This window comes from Staurois parvus, unplaced genomic scaffold, assembly GCF_062004578.1.
Source record: "Staurois parvus isolate SC_StPar_1 unplaced genomic scaffold, SC_StPar_1.0 ptg000264l, whole genome shotgun sequence".
NCBI lineage: Eukaryota > Metazoa > Chordata > Amphibia > Anura > Ranidae > Staurois > Staurois parvus.
The window spans coordinates 7,066,877-7,085,837 of record NW_028318060.1 but is presented as its reverse complement, the minus strand read 5'-3'; the positions used below and the strand labels follow the sequence as shown (position 1 = coordinate 7,085,837).

The following is an 18,961-nucleotide window of genomic DNA, read 5'->3' as shown; positions in this document are numbered from 1 at the left end:
ATGCTTGCACAACCATGCTTCACTGTCTTCACAGTGTACTGTGGTTTGAATTCAGTGTTTGGGGGTCGTCTGACAAACTGTCTATGGCCACTAGAACCAAAAAGAACAATCTTACTTTCATCAGTCCACAAAATGTTGCGCCATTTCTCTTTAGGCCAGTCAATGTGCTCTTTGGCAAATTGTAACCTCTTCAGCACATCTTTTTTGCAACAGTGGGACTTTGCGGGGGCTTCTTGCAGATAGCTTGGCTTCACATAGGTGTCTTCTAATTGTAACAGTACTCACAGGTAAGTTTAGACTTTCTTTGATCTTCCTGGAGCTGATTGTTGGCTGAGTCCTTGCTATGTTGTCCCCTCTCCAATCAACTTTTTAATCACAGTACGCTGTTCTAAACAGTGTCTGGAACGACCCATTTTCCTCAGAATTTCAGAGAGAAATGCACTGTAACCAGCATGAACAACATTTGCTGCCTTCCTTCCTTAAATAAGGGCAATAATTGCCACCTGTTTTTCAAAGAATGAATGACCTCACTAGGAGAATTCCCCACTGCTATTATTTTGAACATGCCCTTTCAATTAGTGATTCAATTATACAGAATCAGCAGAGCATGCATGTCATGACTGTTGGGTCTGTTGGATTTCTATTACTCTACTACATCTGCTAGTAAATTATTTGCCATGTAGAAATATCATTTCTACCAAAAACAGTGATTGATCAGGTTAGTGATGTCTGACTGCTATTATTTTGAACACAACTGTATATATATGTTGACAAATCTGACTGTACTCTCAGAAATATGTATTTTAATGCTTCTTTACTGGACTATGGCCTGGGAATGTGGAGATTGAATGATCAGTTAATGAGAGCTCAAGGGATGCCATCAGGAAACAAATCAATAAATCTTGGTAGTCATTGTTTGAAAAAAAAAGCTTATCTATTTGTATGATGTGATCTGGCATTAAGGCCCATATTACAGTGTTCTAACCTCTAATAGCTTCCAGTTGAAAAAAAAAATACCACCTCCAGAGCTACTGAAAATGTACATTGTCCTTTTACATGAGAGTTATAGTTTGTGGTCTCCAAAACCAGCCTGTGTCACTTCCACAGCTGTTCATGTGGCAGCTGAGTCACTGCAGGATCAGCCAACTGGTTTGCAACTGGGTGCCATGCTTGATTCCTGTTAATTGATGCAAAAACATTTGAACTTCAAAGAGTTCTATTCAGGTTCAAGTATTTAGACTTTTCCAGACTCCCCCACTGGTTCTTACTAAGAAGTGCTGCTAGACACTTCCTCTGAAGTCATGCCCAGGAAAGCCATTCAAACCTGCTGAATGCACTTGAAAGTTGCTAAGGTGTCTGAATATATGTTCCGAGGGTCCCATACCTGTTGTTTTGGTTTCAGTTATGATTACCATTTACAGTTTCAGCTTGTTTCTCCATGGTTCTTGTTATCTGCTTGCCCTGACCTTTTGCCTGTTAAGCCTAGTACACACGATCAGAAAATTGTATACAAATTACCGCTTTCGAAGCGAGCGTACAATAATCTGATCGTTAGTACATAGCTTTCATTCCAAATTATTTAAAGGAACAAGCATGAAAATGTTTCTCGTGCGATACCAGATCGTACGATTTTCATTTACTTAGTACAGTTTTTGTCTGAAAATACAATACAAACTCAATACGATACATCACATCACTTCCGAATTTTTTTTCTGTCGTACAAGAGTTTTTGAAACTTTAGTAACCTCTTCACTTTTGATATGATATTAGCATGCAAAAAAAGGGCGGTCATTTGTTCAATACTCTCTTTGCATGTACGGGGCTTTAGACCACAACTTTGTTGATTTTGTACCATGCTTTGTTTCTGCCTGATTTTACCTGTGCCCCTCCAAGTGTAACAAAGGTCATCATTCCTTGCAGGATGCACTGGTGAACACCAGATAAATCCTTAGGGTTGGTATTGAGATGAGCCTATTTTACAATGTTTATATATGTTTCATATATAATTTTTATATATATATGAGTAATTTGTTTTATACTTTAATTTATACAATGCATATCTGCCTCTTTACCATATTCGCCCTCTAAAAGTAGGATATACAGTAGCAAAAAAGAAATCAATTCAATATATAATTAAGCTGTAATATTTATAAAGCAGAGGGTAGGCATATTTCCAACCAATGGTCTGTGAAGTCTGATGAAGCCACACAGATTTTCACAAGACAAATTATACATGAATGAAAGGTAGGATACAAGTTCATCTATGAGCTTCCCACCTAAATAAACAAATAATATCTTTTTACAGATCTTTGGCTAAACATATAAAATATCAAAAAAATAATTGTTTTACTTTGGCAAAATTACATTGAGCACTACTTTCAAATGCTTCTAATAGTTTCTTTGCTTGGCTGGGTCATGCCATCTATCACATATACTGGTTTCATAAATAGCATTGCTTATTTAACTGATTCGTGGTTTCAGGTTTCTTTAGCACTCTATCAGCACTTTAGTGTTAAATAGGTTACGTGATTCAGATATTCCCTCACCTAATCTCCAGTATCAAATAGACTGTTATATGAATTCTCCAGACACAAACCATGTTGATGCATGCTATTTATTTTGTTTACATTAGCAGTTTCTGGTAATTGGCCTATTCTAAAAGTCAGTGGATGTTAAAAAAAAAAGGAGCATGGTAAACAGTTTTTCTTAGCTATCCTCTGAAACTGTGATTGTTTGCAGTATTGTGGCTAACTTCATCATTGCATCAATCTAATAATGAACCCAAAGATTAATGTTGGTTGGTACAAGGTGCCTAAAGAGGTGTAAATGGACACTATATGTTTGTATGATAAATTTCAATAATAAGATAGCTTGTGCACATTTCTCCATGTTCTATCCCTTTAAAACAGAAAAACACCTATTGATCTGCCAGAAAAGCTCACAACATAGTGCCTGAGCTGCACTGAAATCCCACCCAGCATGGTCAGCCCTGCCTACTGGACTAAAGACCTTCACCTGTCTCACATCCTTCACTGTCCCACTGAACATGAATGCATTGAATTTATTTTTCTTGCAAACAATACTGCTGCATTGACTCCCAAGAGCCTGTCCACACACTTTGTGTAGGGAAATGGCCTGGGGTATGTCAAAGTCAAGTTCTATGGCATGTCTATGGCCTGGTTCACACTTATACATTTTTCAGTGCATTTTCACTTTTGCAGAAATGTATTACAGTCCATTTAACATGAGTCACAATTACATCTGCATTTTACACAGGTGCATTTTTTGGAAAGATTCAGGAGAGACTTTTTTCCTGCAGTAGGTTGCATTTTTGTTTTCACAGACTTCAAATGAAATGCAGCAAAAACACAAAAAATGCAGTGCTTACATGCTCATTAAAAATGTTTAAAAAGGGCATGTGAAAAAAAACACAAAATGCACCAGGAAAACATCAACTGCAACCTGCATAGGTGTGAACCAGGCCTAAGTCAAAGGGAAATGACAGCCCAGCAGGGGTCTATGCAAGGACTTTGTAAGGCCAGTGATGTGTCTGCAGCATTTGGCCAGGACTATTGACAATGTGTTGTTTGGTCAAATCATTTTTGCTTCAAGTTTTTACTTCAAGTAGTACTTCAAGTAGTATGAAACCTTCAACTTTTAATTCCTGTTTCCATCTAAATTACTTAATAGCTACACTTTAAAGATTTACTCTTTTTAAGATTTTGCTCCCAAAATCTTCTACCCTTGGCACTGCTTCTCCTAATATTCGATCAGGAAGTAGGCACTGTGCATTTCATATATGTAGGAGGAGTGAAGTAGGGATGTTCAATTCATATCGCCCGACACCTGGGACATCTGTCAGTTGAAAGCATTTGAGCGGCTGCACTGCCGTCCGATTGCTTCCACACAGCCCACTATGGTGCAGACTTGAACCTAGCATGGTCACCCCAGTGCACTAGTGGGCAGTGTAGCTCCAGGGGTTTTGACTTATCCATTGTTTAAGCTACCCTTGTCACACCTTTGGTGACCCTGTTACTATTTAAGCTGACTTTGGTAAATAGTGAGGGAGTAGGCCCAGCTATAATTTCCAGCTGTTGCATATGTATGATTTTCTATAGGCTCAACCTCCATAGTAAATAGTATACCACCCTGTTCTATCTACTGATCTGCTTTATCCTCTATTATTTTGTTGGCGAATGTATGGCAAAGGTCTAAAATTTTCTAACATTAATATATATAAGAGTTTACTCTTTAACTGTGGTTTGTCCATTTTATTAAGACAGGGTTGGTGTCAAGTCTTGAAGGGTGTGAATTTAATTGGGAGTGTCAGAGTGGTAGACTTGTGGAGTGGAGACTAGCTTCAGAGGACCCATTGCACCAGCAGCTCCTTAGGGGATGCATTACACTCCATTAACATAGTATGGAATTAACAATCCCCACATCGTGGCTGCATACAACTTCAGTAAAATGGCTAAACAAATTTATAAGTTCTCTGTCACAGTGAAGAAGACACAAATGTGTCTTAGTATAAGCAGATGGCAGTGAGATGTCCTTCCTCCCAGGTTCCTCCTTATCTTGACACATCAGTGTTGAGAAGCCTAGAAGAAGCTTCCATTGTGTGTGAATTAAAACCCAAGGCATCCAGCAGGGAAGGATGCCAGTTGCTGCAGTAGGGGTATGGGATTGTGGCTTTAAGAAAACCACTGGCTGTCAGATCTGGACAGGGTTTGCTTACTCACCCCTACCCACATTCTTTGCTGCTGGGACAGGTGCAGTTTAGACAGGAGACAGAAGTGGGTACACAAACCCTGCACAGTTCCGACTCAACAGTCCTGACCCAGGAGTGCTGTACTGGCAGGGGAGAGGAACTGGGGAAGGGGGGAAAGGAGAGCACAGCCTGCATCGCTTCCCAGATCTTTCCTCCACTCCAGATTCAGCTCAGCATTTCAGGCACTACACGCTGCTGTCACTACTCCTGTCAGCTTGTAGAGACAGGAATGCACCACATGGAGCCCCCCGCACATACCACCAGACACGGGGCACTCCCTCCTGCCCCCCCCATCCCTGCCTTGTATCCACAGTATGAAAAAAAAAATCTTTAAGACAATATTGGGAAAAGTCTGGTGTGTACAAAAAGAGGACCTGTCATGGCCCATGCTATCAAAAGGGATGTTGTTCATCGCTTGTGATAGCAATAACGTTGATCCAAAAAAAATAATAACAGAAGGTGCAATTAAAAAAAAATAAATACAATGTCCCCTGTGCTCACATGCGAATGCAAATGGTTACCTGTAAAGGCTTTTAAAACTTCGCCTAAGGAGATTTTTTGTAGGTACCATAGTTTGGCTCCATTCCATAGGCATACACAATTTCAAAGTGTGGCATGTTAGGTATCTATTTACTCTGCATATTATGAATGAAAATACACCATGGAGGTGCTTTTGCTTTTAATTTGAGCTTTGCTGGACTGTGAATTAAGAAGTGAGCATTAAATGTGGTGGATCCTGCTCCTTTGATGTAGTGGTGTAAATGGAGGAGAAAGTTCTACATGACTTACTTTGTAATAGAAGGGGTACTATTCCTCCAACTGATATTAGAGATGGGGAACTAATTCTCTCACTGACAACTATTATAGGGCACTATTGATGTATTTTTATATTACTCCCACAGACCATCAAGCCTATGGCATTGTTTACTCCCACTAATGCCAGGGCATTTTCTACTCTCACTGGCCAAAGTCTGGCCCCCCTAAAGTTTGAAGGGCAATAAACTGGCCCTCTGTTTTAAAAGTTTGGAGATCCATGATATTGAACGAATAATATGAAATAATATAATGAACACAACAACTCCATGTAAAGGGCCTACTGTTGTAATTTTTTTGGCTTCATGTATTGTGCTATACAGTGTAGGAAGAACTACATATAGAAGAACTAAGTTACTTCAAGAGTTATATGCTTTACTAAGAGAGATGATTTTTGTTTAACATTCCCCCAATGGTAGATGACTGGAACCATGTCCTATAATCCTATAAGTTTCAGGAATAGGGTGAGCATCTGGTAATGCCTAAAAGTGAGATATTTGATTTTTTGCTGGATGAAGCCTCAACAGCCAGAACCCTTGATACATCCATGTACATATAAAAAGAAAAGTACAATCAAAGAGATACATGAATAAAAAATCTGACTCTAATTTAATGCATGTAAAATAAAGTTAAAAGAAGCAAAAGAAGTACTATAATGGTACACAAAGGAGCTGAAATTTAGAAAAAAAGTCAACTTATCCTTTAAATCTGCTAACACCTAGGAAAGAGGTGAATAACATACAGGTGAAACTCGAAAAATTAGAATATTGTGCAAAAGTTCATTTATTTCAGTAATGCAACTTAAAAGGTGAAACTAACATATGAGATAGACTCATTACATGCAAAGCAAGATAGTTCAACCTGTGATTTGTCAGAAGTGTGATGATTATGGCTTACAGCTCATGAAAACCCCAAATCCACAATCTCAGAAAATTAGAATATTGTGAAAAGGTGCAATATTCCAGGCTCAAAGTGTCCCACTCTAATCAGCTAATTAAGCCATAACACCTGCAAAGGGTTCCTGAGCCTTTAAATGGTCTCTCAGTCTGGTTCAGTAGGAATCACAATCACGGGAAAGACAGCTGAGCTGACAGTTGTGCAGAAAACCATCATTGACACCCTCCATAAGGAGGGAAAGCCTCAAAAGGTAATTGCAAAATAAGTTGGATGTTCCCAAAGTGCTGTATCAAAGCACATTAATAGAAAGTTATGTGGAAGGGAAAGGTGTGGAAGATAAAAGGTGCACAAGCAGCAGGGATGACCGCAGCCTGGAGAGGATTGTCAGAAAAAGGCCATTCAAAAGTGTTGGGGACTTTCACAAGGAGTGGACTGAGGCTGGAGTAAGTGCATCAAGAGCCACCACACGCAGACGGATCCTGGACATGGGCTTCAAATGTTGTATTCCTCTTGTCAAGCCGCTCCTGAACAACAAACAACGTTAGAAGCGTCTTACCTGGGCTAAAGAAAAACAGACCTGGTCTGTTGCTCAGTGGTCCAAAGTCCTCTTTTCTGATGAGAGCAACTTTTGCATCTCATTTGGAAACCAAGGACCAGAGTATGGAGGAAGAATGGAGAGGCACACACTGCAAGATGCTTGAAGTCCAGTGTGAAGTTTCCACAGTCTGTGTTGATTTGGGGAGCCATGTCATCTGCTGGTGTTGGTCCCCTGTGCTTCATTAAGTCCAGGGTCAACGCAGCCGTCTACCAGGAGATTTGGGAGCACTTCATGCTTCCTTCCGCGGACGAGCTTTATGGGGATGCTGACTTCATTTTCCAGCAGGACTTGGCACCTGCCCACACTGCCAAAAGCACCAAAACCTGGTTCAATGACCGTGGGATTACTGTGCTTGATTGGCCAGCAAACTCTCCTGACCTGAACCCCATAGAGAATCTATGGGGCATTGCCAAGAGAAAGATGAGAGACATGAGACCGAACAATGCAGAAGAGCTGAAGGCCGCTATTGAAGCATCCTGGTCTTCCATAACACCTCAGCAGTGCCACAGGCTGATAGCTTCCATGCCACGCCGCATTGAGGCAGTAATTGCTGCAAAAAGGGCCCAAACCAAGTACTGAGTACATATGCATGCTTATACTTTTCAGAGGTCCGATATTGTTCTATGTACAATCCTTGTTTTATTGATTGCATGTAATATTCTAATTTTTTGAGATTGTGGATTTGGAGTTTTTATGAGCTGTAAGCCATAATCATCACAATTATGACAAACGGCTTGAACTGTCTTGCTTTGCATGTAATGAGTCTATCTCATATATTAGTTTCACCTTTTAAGTTGCATTACTGAAATAAATGAACTTTTGCACCATATTCTAATTTTTCGAGTTTCACCTGTATGAGCCTGAAATTGTAACCAGTGCTATCAGGATTCTAACACCTGCATGTGTTAAAAAGCAATCATTAACCACTTGCCTACTGGGCACTTTTACCCCCTTCCTGCCCTGGCCAACTTTCAGCTTTCAGTGCTGTTCGCACTTTGAATGACAATTCGCGGGCATGCAACACTGTGCCCAAACTACATTTTTTGAGACAAATAGAGCTTTCTTTTGACAAATTTTAATCACAACTGGGGTTTTTATTTTTTGCTAAACGAACAAAAAAAGACCAAAAAGTTTGAGAAAAATTTTTTTTTTCTTAGTTTCTGTTATAAATTTTTGTAAATAAGTGATTTTTCTCCCTCACTGATGTGTGCTGAAGAGGCTGCACTGATGAGGCTGCACCGATAAGCGGTACTGATAGGCGGCACTGATGAGCATTGGGAGGTGGCACTGATAGGCAGCACTGATGGGCATTGATAGACGCACTGATAGCCAGCCAACTATGCAATGTAGTTCTGGGAGGACGTCCATGGATGCCCTCTCTGAACTAGCCAACCACACTTTAGCTATCTTTTGGCTATAGCGCGGTCGTCAACTGGTTAAATACAGGTTTGTCTAAATAGCCCTTGCGTAGAGAGCTAACCCAGGAGCCTGTCAATTAAGGGTTGCAGGAACCACATTTTTTGTTTCTAGTTCAACTGATTGTAAAGGTATATTTTTTTTTGTAATAACAAACATGTCATACTTACCTGCTCTGTGTAATGGTTTTGCACACAGCAGCCCTAATCCTCCTCTTCTCAGGTCCCCCGCTACCACTTTGGACCTAGCACCTTCCTCCTGGCAAGTGTCGAAATAGAAAGACGCTTGCTATGGGGGCACCCGAGCAGGCTCTCTCCCAAGCCGTTGTTCCATGTGTCCATTCACACACAGATGCAACTCGGCTCTGTCCCCTGCTCTCTCCTCATTGGCTCACTGGCTGTAATTGATAGCAATGGGAACCAGTGACTCCCGCTCCTGTCTCAGCCAAGGATGAGGGAGAGTTCTGGGAGAGACTCTGCTCTTGTACATTTTGCTGGATCAAGATGGGACTCAGGTAAGTATTAGGGTGGGCTGGGAGGCTGCTGCACACAAGGTTTTTTTTTTTCCCTTCATTCATAGAATGCATGAAGGTAAAAAAACTATGAGTCTTTACAACCACTTTCAGCCTTTACAACCACCAAGCACAAAATGTCCTGATTAAACAACAGCAGACCCCCCTTTCAGGCCATCACTTCTTTTGCTGCAAAAAAGGTGAAAAGGAGAGTATAATGGAGTTAGCAGACCCCAGTACCTCTGCACACCAACAAGTGTACCAAAAGTGTAGGAAGAAGCTGCAGTAATAGTTTGGAGCTTTTGTGTGCCTCTGAGTTGCTGGTACTCCGCTCTGCAGCCTATGAGGTGTTCAGAGCTGCAGCCTCTGCATCCCAATTGCCATGCTAATTCAGAAAACAGCAAAAAGCAATCAACACCTAAAGAGAGGATATCTTCCTGAGGTTACCCCCATACTCTTCTTTCCCACAGTTTGGGTATAGTAGGAAGGACAGCTATAAGAAAAGAACGCCAACCTACCTTAGACCTGTTGGTGCCCACATTTGCCAGAACTGTAGAAACCATCATGGTGGAATCAGTTTGCATGATGTAGCACTGCTGACCAGAGAAAACCTGCTGTAATCCCCTGGGAAGGTCCAGGTTTGCCTACTGCTCCACCCCCCATCCACTTGCGCTTCTGACATCCTTGGTTTCCAGTACCATGGTATACCCACGCTGCTCCCACCAATTTACTGTCTGTTCAAGGAGACTCACAGCATGGTTGGCTGCATTGGAAATGTACCTCCTGGTTTGGCAGACATGCCTCACCTGTCTGAAAGTAGTGAGGGATGCCAGACTCCTCTGCTCCCATCTTGCCGACACCCAGGGAGAAGGGGTATGGACATGCTTCAGCCATGCATATGACTCCCAAGGACTTGAGTACATTGTTAGTCATGGTCCAACCACAACAATCAGAAGCATACACCAGGGGCTCAGATGGGAACTGAGGGCTCCCCCCTACCCAACACCTCCTGAGGCAATGCAGGGGAGGACTTAGAGCCTGATGAAATGTGAATAAGGGAGAGCTCCACTAGAGTATCTGTCCCCACAGGGATAGTTGAGTCTCCTCAGGCAGAGAAGAGACTTCAGAGAATTCCAAAAAAAGTGATGTGGAGGCAGAGAAGGAGCAAGGATTTTTGTTTAGACAGGGTACATTTGGCTGCCCCCTGTCCCCCGGGGGGGGGGGAGCAGTGTGACAGAAGGTAGGAAATGTGACAGGTGGGGGCAGAGTGACAAGAGGGGGCAGAGTGACAGGTGGGAGGCAGTGTGACAGGTGGTGGGCAGTGTGAGAGAAAGGGGAAAGTGTGACAGGTGGAGGACATTGCGACAGGTGGGGGATAGAGTGACAGGTGGGGGGCAGAGTGACAGGAGGGGGGCAGTGTGACAGGAAGGAGGCAGAGTGACAGGAGGGGGGCAGAGTGACAGGAGAGGGGCAGAGTAACAGGAGGGTAGCAGAGTGACAGGAGTGGGCAGAGTGACAGGTGGGGGGCAGAGTGACAAAAGGGGGGCAGAGTGACAGGTGGGGGGCAGTGTGACAGAAGGGGTGCAGTGTGACAAGTGGGGGGCAGTGTAACAGGAGGGGACAGTATGACAGGTGGAGGGTAGTGTGACAGGAGGGGGGCAGTGTGACAGGAGAGGGGCAGAGTGACAGGAGGGTAGCAGAGTGACAGGAGTGGGCAGAGTGACAGGTGGGGGGCAGAGTGACAGGAGGGGGGCTGTCAGGGCTCTGTCCACAGCAGAGGTACTAGGAGACCTGGCACTCCTTCCAGTACCTTGCTTGGCCGCAGAAGTGCACTTTGGCGAAAATGTATGCGCATTGGCGCACGGACGCGAGCCGGAACAAGAATGCACACTGGCGCATAGTTGCGCACACTTTGGCTCAGTTTTGCACCAGATGGCCTTTATAAGGAGGCCCATCACTCCCTCAAATTGCTGGTTGATCTCTGGCTCCCCAGTATCTTTGTCCGTGTTCCCTTGCTATTGTGATTTCCTGTTACCGATTCGGCTTGCTCTTGGACCTGTCTTCTCTGCCTGACTCCTGACCTGACCCTGGCTTGGCTAATGGATATTCTCCCCCACTCCTCTGTGTATGACCCCGGCTATCCTATTGACTACATCTGCTCCAATCTCCACCTGGCACTTGACCTTGGCTTTGAACCAACTATCCTGTGGTCCTCTGTTTCCCTGAAGGCTTGCATACCTCTCACGGGCACCATCTGTCTGCAGACTCTATTCCAGTGCATCAGCTGTGCTCCTTGGTGTATCTCTGACCAGAAATCCTACAGGCGACCTGTGCTACTTTGGGCCCGACTCCTGCTGTCCCATATCCAGGGGAGTCTGGAACTTAGCCGCAAGGGAAGCCCTCTCTCCATTGGCCTCTAACACCAGGTACGTTATAGGGGCAGTGTGACAGAAGGGGGGTAATGTGAAAAGTGGGGGGCAGAGTAACAGGAGGGGGGTGGTGTGACAGGAGGGGGCAGTGTGACAGGAGAAGGCAGTATAACAGGAGGCCGGCAGTATGAGAGGAGGGCAGCAGAGTGACAGGAGTGGGCAGAGTGACAACTGAGGGCAGAGTGACAACTGGGGGGCATAGTGACAACTGGGGGGAAGAGTGACAAGAGGAGGGCAGTGTGACAGGAGGGCAGCAGTGTGACAGAAGGGGGGCAATGTGACAAGTGGGGGGCAGAGTAACAGGAGGGGGGCAGTATGACAGGTGGGGGGCTGAGTGACAGGAGGACGGTAGAGTGACAAGAGGGGGCAGTGTGACAGGAGGGGGACAGTGCAACATGAGGACACCTGAACACACACTAAGGTTGCTCAGGTGCTGGGTACTGTGCATTCTGCAAGTGCCAGAAATGTACTGTGGTTATTTCGATGCTACCGGGTGGGAGCGGGCTTGGGGCAGGAAGACTCCCATACCTTACCCCACAGGAGCAGTCTTGAGGAAAGAAGTGGAAGCCGTAGTCAGTGGGGGGGAGGGAGCTGATAGACCAACTCTACAACCAAATGACTTCTAGTCTCCCATCACATTTGTCAGGGACAAGGACTGATTCTGATGACACAGGTGTGGATCAGCCTTCTGGGGCTCCAATATTCAGGAGCACCACTCCCCCACCCCTAATTAGGGAAACAAAAACAGTTTTATTTAAAATCCAAATCCCCAGAAAGTGGCTGGGAATTTGGATTTTACCTCCCCCTATCCTGGTTGCCTAAGGCGTGTGCCTAAGCCTCCTTATGCTGGCGTCAGCCTTGTGTGGAGAGAAGGTCCCACAACTAGGATACTAGAAAAAAAAAAGAAGAAAAGCCCAGATATGCAAGGCCTTTCTGGACCACTGTCCCTGAAATCGTGGGGGAATATATACTACAGAGGCCCATGCAACTAGCACAAAGGCCTGGGGGAAAATAATAAACCACTTCAAAGTTCTTCTTAGGAAACACAAATGCTGAGGAAACTAGGAGAATGTCCTCTTTTTATTCATTGCAGATGATAGGTTTCCTGTTTTAGGTAGATGGAGTCTCTCATACTTGTGCTGTCCTGAAAGATGATTTGTCCTGAAAGATTACATATGTCTAAAAAAATATTTAGGTATGCAAATTAGCTATGGATACTGTTAAAATTGGCCTTGCATTTAGGGATCAATGACCTTGCAGGAAATCTGTACTATAGGTTGCTATTGCTATCCTTCTGAACATGCAGGTTGCCTCGTTGGTATGCTGATTAATGGCATTGGCAAATTCTAATCCCCAGACTTGAAACAGTATGCAGATTAACCGTTCTGACTTCGCCCTGAATTTCTGATGTGCATGCTTTTTCCGAGTCAGTAACTTTGAAAGTACTGAAGACAGAGGCAGCTAGAAAGCTAGCAGTACAAAAAGGTCAGCAATGGCAGCTCCTGTATTTTTCTCAGTACACATTTCCTATAAAAGAATATTGTGCCAAAATAAATACTGTATGTTAGCTGCACTCCTTTCTCCTTTTGAAAATGCTAGCTTGCCTGACTGTCATGGTGATCTTCTGGCTTCAAAGTTTTCTGAGTCATTGACCTGAGAGACACAGATTTAACTAGATGCATATTTTTTTCCAGGCCAGTGACTCAAAGTACTGAGTTTTTGGACAGTCTGGCAGTTTGTTTAGAATAATCTAGTTTACTCATGCCTTTTTACGCATGCAATTCCACCCAACTAACTAATGAGGCGACTGCATGTGTGATTGCCTTATTAGCAGTGTTTCCAGTCATCTTATATTATCTCTACCAGAATAGTCATGCTGGTATACAGCAAAGAAGAAGGTAGTACATAAATGGAAGTTAATTCACTTTCACAGCTAGTGATCGGTACTACGCGATGTGCAATGTCATTCTCCAATAACATATTATTAAAGAAAACATTGTCACTTGGTTGGCATCCTGGGTAATTCAGCATAAACATTTACTGAATGAAAATGAATTGAATTCCTTTTTATTCTTAGATTTAGATTTAGCAGATAGAGAGAGTGCAGCCAATTGTCCACTATGCTACACTGGGGCTTCCTGATGCTGTTAGGGCAAGGAATGCCTGACTCTTGTAAGTAAACCAGAAACAAAATAAACACTGGGGCAGTTATTGCTGGCCCCTTTGAAAAATGCTGGTTGACTGGCTGTTTTGCTGACTGTCTAGCTTTCCCTTTGTCTTTCTAAATTACAGACCTAGGAAACATACTGTATGCATATCAGAAAAGTCAAATAAAAAGAGAGAAGTTAAAATTCTACTTCAATACTTTTTTTGGTTTAGTGACTCAGAAAGAACTAAAATAAATAATGAGATGCCATTGCTAGGTATCTGGCTATTTATTATTTGAAAGTAAAATTTAGGCCAAAATGTTTATATTTTGGACAAAGCATGGAATGGTGAAAACTGCAATGCCTGGGTGGTTCCTGAAATAAAATTCAGAGGAAAAGGGGGCAATGGCAGTTTAATGTCAGGAACCACCCAGATGCCTGAGTGGCAGCTGGCTCAGCCTCTCAGTGCACTGTTGAGAGTCAGAGCCAGCCAATCATTCTTCTTCCCAGCCTGGCTCTCCAGTGAGCACTGGAGGGGCAGAGCAGAGAGCTGATGACTGACAGTCACTACTCTCTGCTCACTGAAGACTGAGAACTGAATGATCAGCGGTCATGTGATCACTCACTTCTCGGGCTTAGAGCCAGCGTGGGAAAGCTGCAGCATTGGACGGGATTACTGGACTAGCATGAGAGCTAGGCATTTTCAGTGGGAAAGAGGGCAATGGTAGTTTATGTATTTTTATCTACACAGGTATTATAAAACAGGTAAAGACCAACATTATCCTGTGCAATAACAAGACTATAACATACTGTCATTATGGTAGAGGAGGAAAGGAACTGTGTTGGACAGGAGGTAAATTCAATGATAATGTCATGCTGCTGCTACTTCCTATAACAAAGCCAATTCTTTACAATTTCCTGTTTATATATAGTGTGTTTTATGTATTTGCCTGACCATGATGTACTCATTGTTTTTATATATACCGTACTTCCTTCACCTGTCACATTTTATGTAAAAACTGATCTTACAAATAAATAATGCATAAAAAAACAAAACAAAAAACCAACAAAAAATAAATACTGCAATTCACTCTCAAGAGTAATGTTTACTTCTTTGCAGTGAGTTAACACACATTAGGTCACATATTAATGTGCATTGCATTAGGGTAACCAATTCATTGAATGGGCAGCCAGTTCACCTCAACATGCCTACAACTAAATAAGACACTTTTGCCCTAATGAGTTGGGGTGCTATTCAAAATGAAAGGCACCGCAATGCAGTAACGCATATTACGTGTGTTACCACAACATGGAAATGTAGAAATGGCCTAAGGCTGTATTTATCAAGGTGCATATCTGACGTGTTTTACATACGTTACTATTGAACTCAACCTGACACACATAAAAAGTGCAGCAAGTAGGACTATTTCTGATGGACTGACAAAGCAAATAAAATGTGCAGATGTGGACAGAATCTTGCTTTCAGGTCTGTCACCTCAACTATATAAAAAGAATAGTATTCACATAGTTGAAAGTATAATTCAAAAGTACAGACTATTTCTTATATAGCTAAAAACATCACAATCAGCATGCCATAGTCACTGTAGATGCTCTGTCATTGGCCTTGACCTGGTAAATAACAAAACATTACATTTGCTTAATATGTTACCGGAACTATATTAAAGGTTAACTATGGTATAATCAGTGGGTCATGAAACAGACAAATTAACATGGCAGGATCCCCCGACTGCCCATACGCCTGCAGATTACCCAACGAATACTTCTCCCTCTAGACAACAGAAAGCCTGACCTGCCATGGTTTTAATTATCCACAGCGATGGGCACATTTGACAGATACGGGTGGTCCAGGGAGGTGCTCTCTGCCCATATTGTGCAAAAAATCATAGACCCAGCAATCTGGGAGCTGTGTTCATGCATCAGTACCCCTTGAATGATCTTCCAACCCGCCCCAGCAATCTGCACCTGGATAATTATCAGAAAAGTTGGTGCTGTTCCAGCTGAACAACTGAAGATCGTATAAGGTAGAAACAATCATAACAGCTAAACACGTGACACCAAAGTCGTAATAGCATTCAGGTGGAAATTTTCATCTTATCATCAGTGATAAGAAATGCACATAACTCAGTATATGCTCAGGAGCAATGTCTACAGGCTTACTGTAAATCTAGGTGTACCTTTATTATGTGAAATAAATCATCAAGTAAAAACTGTAGTGGTAAAACAGTATAATCAATGAAGTCACAAGTGACAGTGTTTCCACTGACAGCAAAACAGCTGCTGTTATGATCCAGTATGTAATGCAGTTTTGTTGGTTTTGGTAGCAGTGAGTACAATCATGACATTTTTTGTTTCTGATGTTTTGGTGTATTTATTGATCCAGCCATGTGCACTGTAAACACAAAGGGAAAGTGATAGGCGATGGGGAATGAGCAGGCGGTAAATCCAGGCAGTACTGATGATCTGATAAAGAGGTAAATATCAGTGATGTGGAATTAGTTATAGAATGGTCATCTTCCTCCCCATTACATGCCTGTACTCAGATAGCCATCTGTGTAGCATATTACTTGCTCTGCTCTCTAACCATATTACTCCATATTAGAGAGCTGAGGCTTTGTACTGTATACACACTGGCTTTTAGTATCAGCGTACGCAGGACTGGCTGAGCCTGGAGGCACCTATGCATGAAAGTGCATGTATGCTGTGCACATGCTGCTATGGGCTGTTACCTGGCTGCCGTCTGTAACCTCTGATCCCTGTTCTTCTGCTCCGCTGTCTTCGCCATCCTTCTCGGCTTCCTCATCTTCATCCCCCTGCTCTTCTTCTCCCCCAGAGTCTGTCTCCCAGGTGGAGTCACAGTCCTCCACAGTGGTGGGTTCCTTGAAGCTGACCCCATTCAGGAGGTTCCCCATTAGCAGAGCAGTGCTAGTACTGTGGCAGCCCAGGGACTGTCATGTCACAGTGCGGATGTCGCTGAGCCCCAGGCCACACACTGGCCTCCTGAGTGCTGTGTGTGCTGAGCTGCCACAGATAGTGGAGGAGAGAGGTGATCCCCTCCTATATTAATAACCCACTGATCAGAGGAGGAGCATTAAAAACCCTGACTGGGGATTACTCTGCGAATCATCTGTCTGGACTTTCCACGCCACACTGATGTGTCCTGTAGTATCTGGGAACACTGTAACAAATGAGAATTGGGAAAACAATGTTAGATACACTTCACCAGGAGGCAATGATGTCCCAGGCTGGGGCAACAGGGGCAGCTACCCTGGGTGCAGTGTCTTCATTTGGGTTGGGGATTCCATGAAAATACACAGCACATGAGATGTTTCATCTACTGTGCAGTTCAGACAGCTGTTGGAGCGTTCACATCTGGAGGGACGCTGGGGATGTGGCTTTTCACATACAGCATGAGACATTTCATCTACTGTACAGGTTAACCACCTCAATCCCGGCATGTTACACCCCCTGCCTCTCCAGGCTATTTTACAGTGTTGCCATAGCTCGACTTACAATTATTTGCGTATGCATCACTGGACCCAAATACATTTTATATCTTTTTTTTTTGAGACAGAAAGAGCTTTCTTTTGGAAAATGACCCAAAAACTAGAGCATACAAAATTGGTGCAGCTGCATAGAAACCAGTCAGCTTCCAGGCTGCACTGGGTGCAACTTGGCATGCGATTTGCATGTCATGCATCTTGCAAATCGTATGCAAATTCGCACCCTATTGTCCACAATTACAGAGGTCAAATTTCTAAAGTACATGCACTACTTTTCGTGCAATTTGCATAGACATCTATGTCAGATGTCATGCAAATCGCACCTGAAATCCGCATGTCTTTCGACTTTGAAATCGTGTGACTTCACTGTAAGTCGCACAAATTTAAAGTCAGGCTTGATGTGACTGGGGTGTCCTTGTCAGGTGGAACTAAGGGACAGTGCTCGGGGTGGGTAGGGGGTGGAACCAAGGCATAGTGCTCAGAGGTGGGTAGAGGGTGGAACCAAGGGACAGTGCTTGGAGGTGGATAGGGGGCGCAACCAAGGGAGAGTGCTTGGAGGTGGGTAGGAGGTGGAACAAAGGGAGAGTGCTCGGAGGTGGGTAGGAGGTGGAACAAAGGGAGAGTGCTCGGAGGTGGGTAGGAGGTGGAAACAAAGGGACAGTGCTCGGCGGTGGGTAGGGGGTGGAACCAAGAGACAGTGCTCAGAGTTGGGTAGGGGGTGGAACCAAGGGAGTGTGATCGAAAGGTGGAACAAAGGGACAGTGCTCAGAGGTGGGTAGGGGGTGGAACCAAGGGACAGTGCTCAGAGGTGGGTAGGGGGTGGAACCAAGGGACAGTGCTCAGAGGTGGGTAGGGGGTGGAACCAAGGGAGAGTGCCCGGAGGTGGGTAGGAGGTGGAACCAAGGGAGAGTGCCCGGAGGTGGGTAGGGGGTGTAACCAAGGGAGTGTGATCGGAGGTGGAACAAAGGGACAGTGCTCAGAGGTGGGTAGGGGGTGTAACCAAGGGAGTGTGATCGGAGGTGGAACAAAGGGACAGTGCTCAGAGGTGGGTAGGGGGTGGAACCAAGGGACAGTGCTTAGAGGTGGGTAGGGGGTGGAACCAAGGGAGAGTGCCCGGAGGTGGAACCAAGGGACAGTGCTCGGAGTTGGGTAGGCAGTGGAACCAAGGGAGAGTGCTCAGAGGTGGGGGGCAGATACAAGGGGTAACTAGGAAAGGGCGAGTTCCAGCACCTATTCTCTGAGAAGAAAAAAAAGCCCTGGGTACAATGATTATTGCAGAGCTGGAGTTTTGGTGAAGGAAAGCTGGACAATAATGCAGAGGTAAATCTCCTCCAAACAGTTTTTCTTACTTTCTATTAAGAAACATATCATATATAAACGGCAGGACATTGCAAACACTCTAAAAAAAATGTTTTTAAGTAGACCCTAAAGATGATGTTATTGTTTATCACATTTTTTAGGAAATGAGGACATATGCTGACATTGAGGTACTTACAGTGAAATTGTCAAAATTGAAATAAGACAAATGCCACTTGTTCAAATGAACTTGTTCCTTATAGGAATCCTATGGTTACAGCATAGACTTTCATTGTATAACATCAGCATTGAAACAGAAATACAAACAATAGTTATTATTGGCAACCCGATACAAGCTTACTTGAAAAATCACCTTTCATTCTGTTCTGCCTGTTTTCTGGCCATCTCTTTCCACAATTTCCTGGATTCCGTACATGCTTTGCAGCTTCTTCTCTGCTGTTTTATTTCAATATCTAAGGACTACATATCCCATGGTACCTTGCTACCTGCAAGCAGTAACTCCTGTACTAACTCCGCCTCCTCAAACTCCTCCTCTCAGCATTTC

At 43.7% G+C, this 18,961-nt stretch overlaps 1 protein-coding gene across 2 annotated transcripts in view; it reads right to left on the bottom strand.

Moving 5' to 3' along the window:
* The window catches only part of OGFRL1 (opioid growth factor receptor like 1), a 41,825-nt gene extending 24,908 nt beyond the window's left edge, over positions 1–16,917 (bottom strand). For both annotated transcript variants that reach the window (XM_089681341.1, XM_089681342.1), the window contains exon 1: positions 16,327–16,917. In XM_089681341.1, coding sequence (XP_089537467.1) covers positions 16,327–16,509 — 183 coding nt within the window. In that variant the 5' untranslated portion in view covers positions 16,510–16,917. The remainder of the gene's footprint in view (positions 1–16,326) is intronic.
* Positions 16,918–18,961: the final 2,044 nt, after the last annotated feature.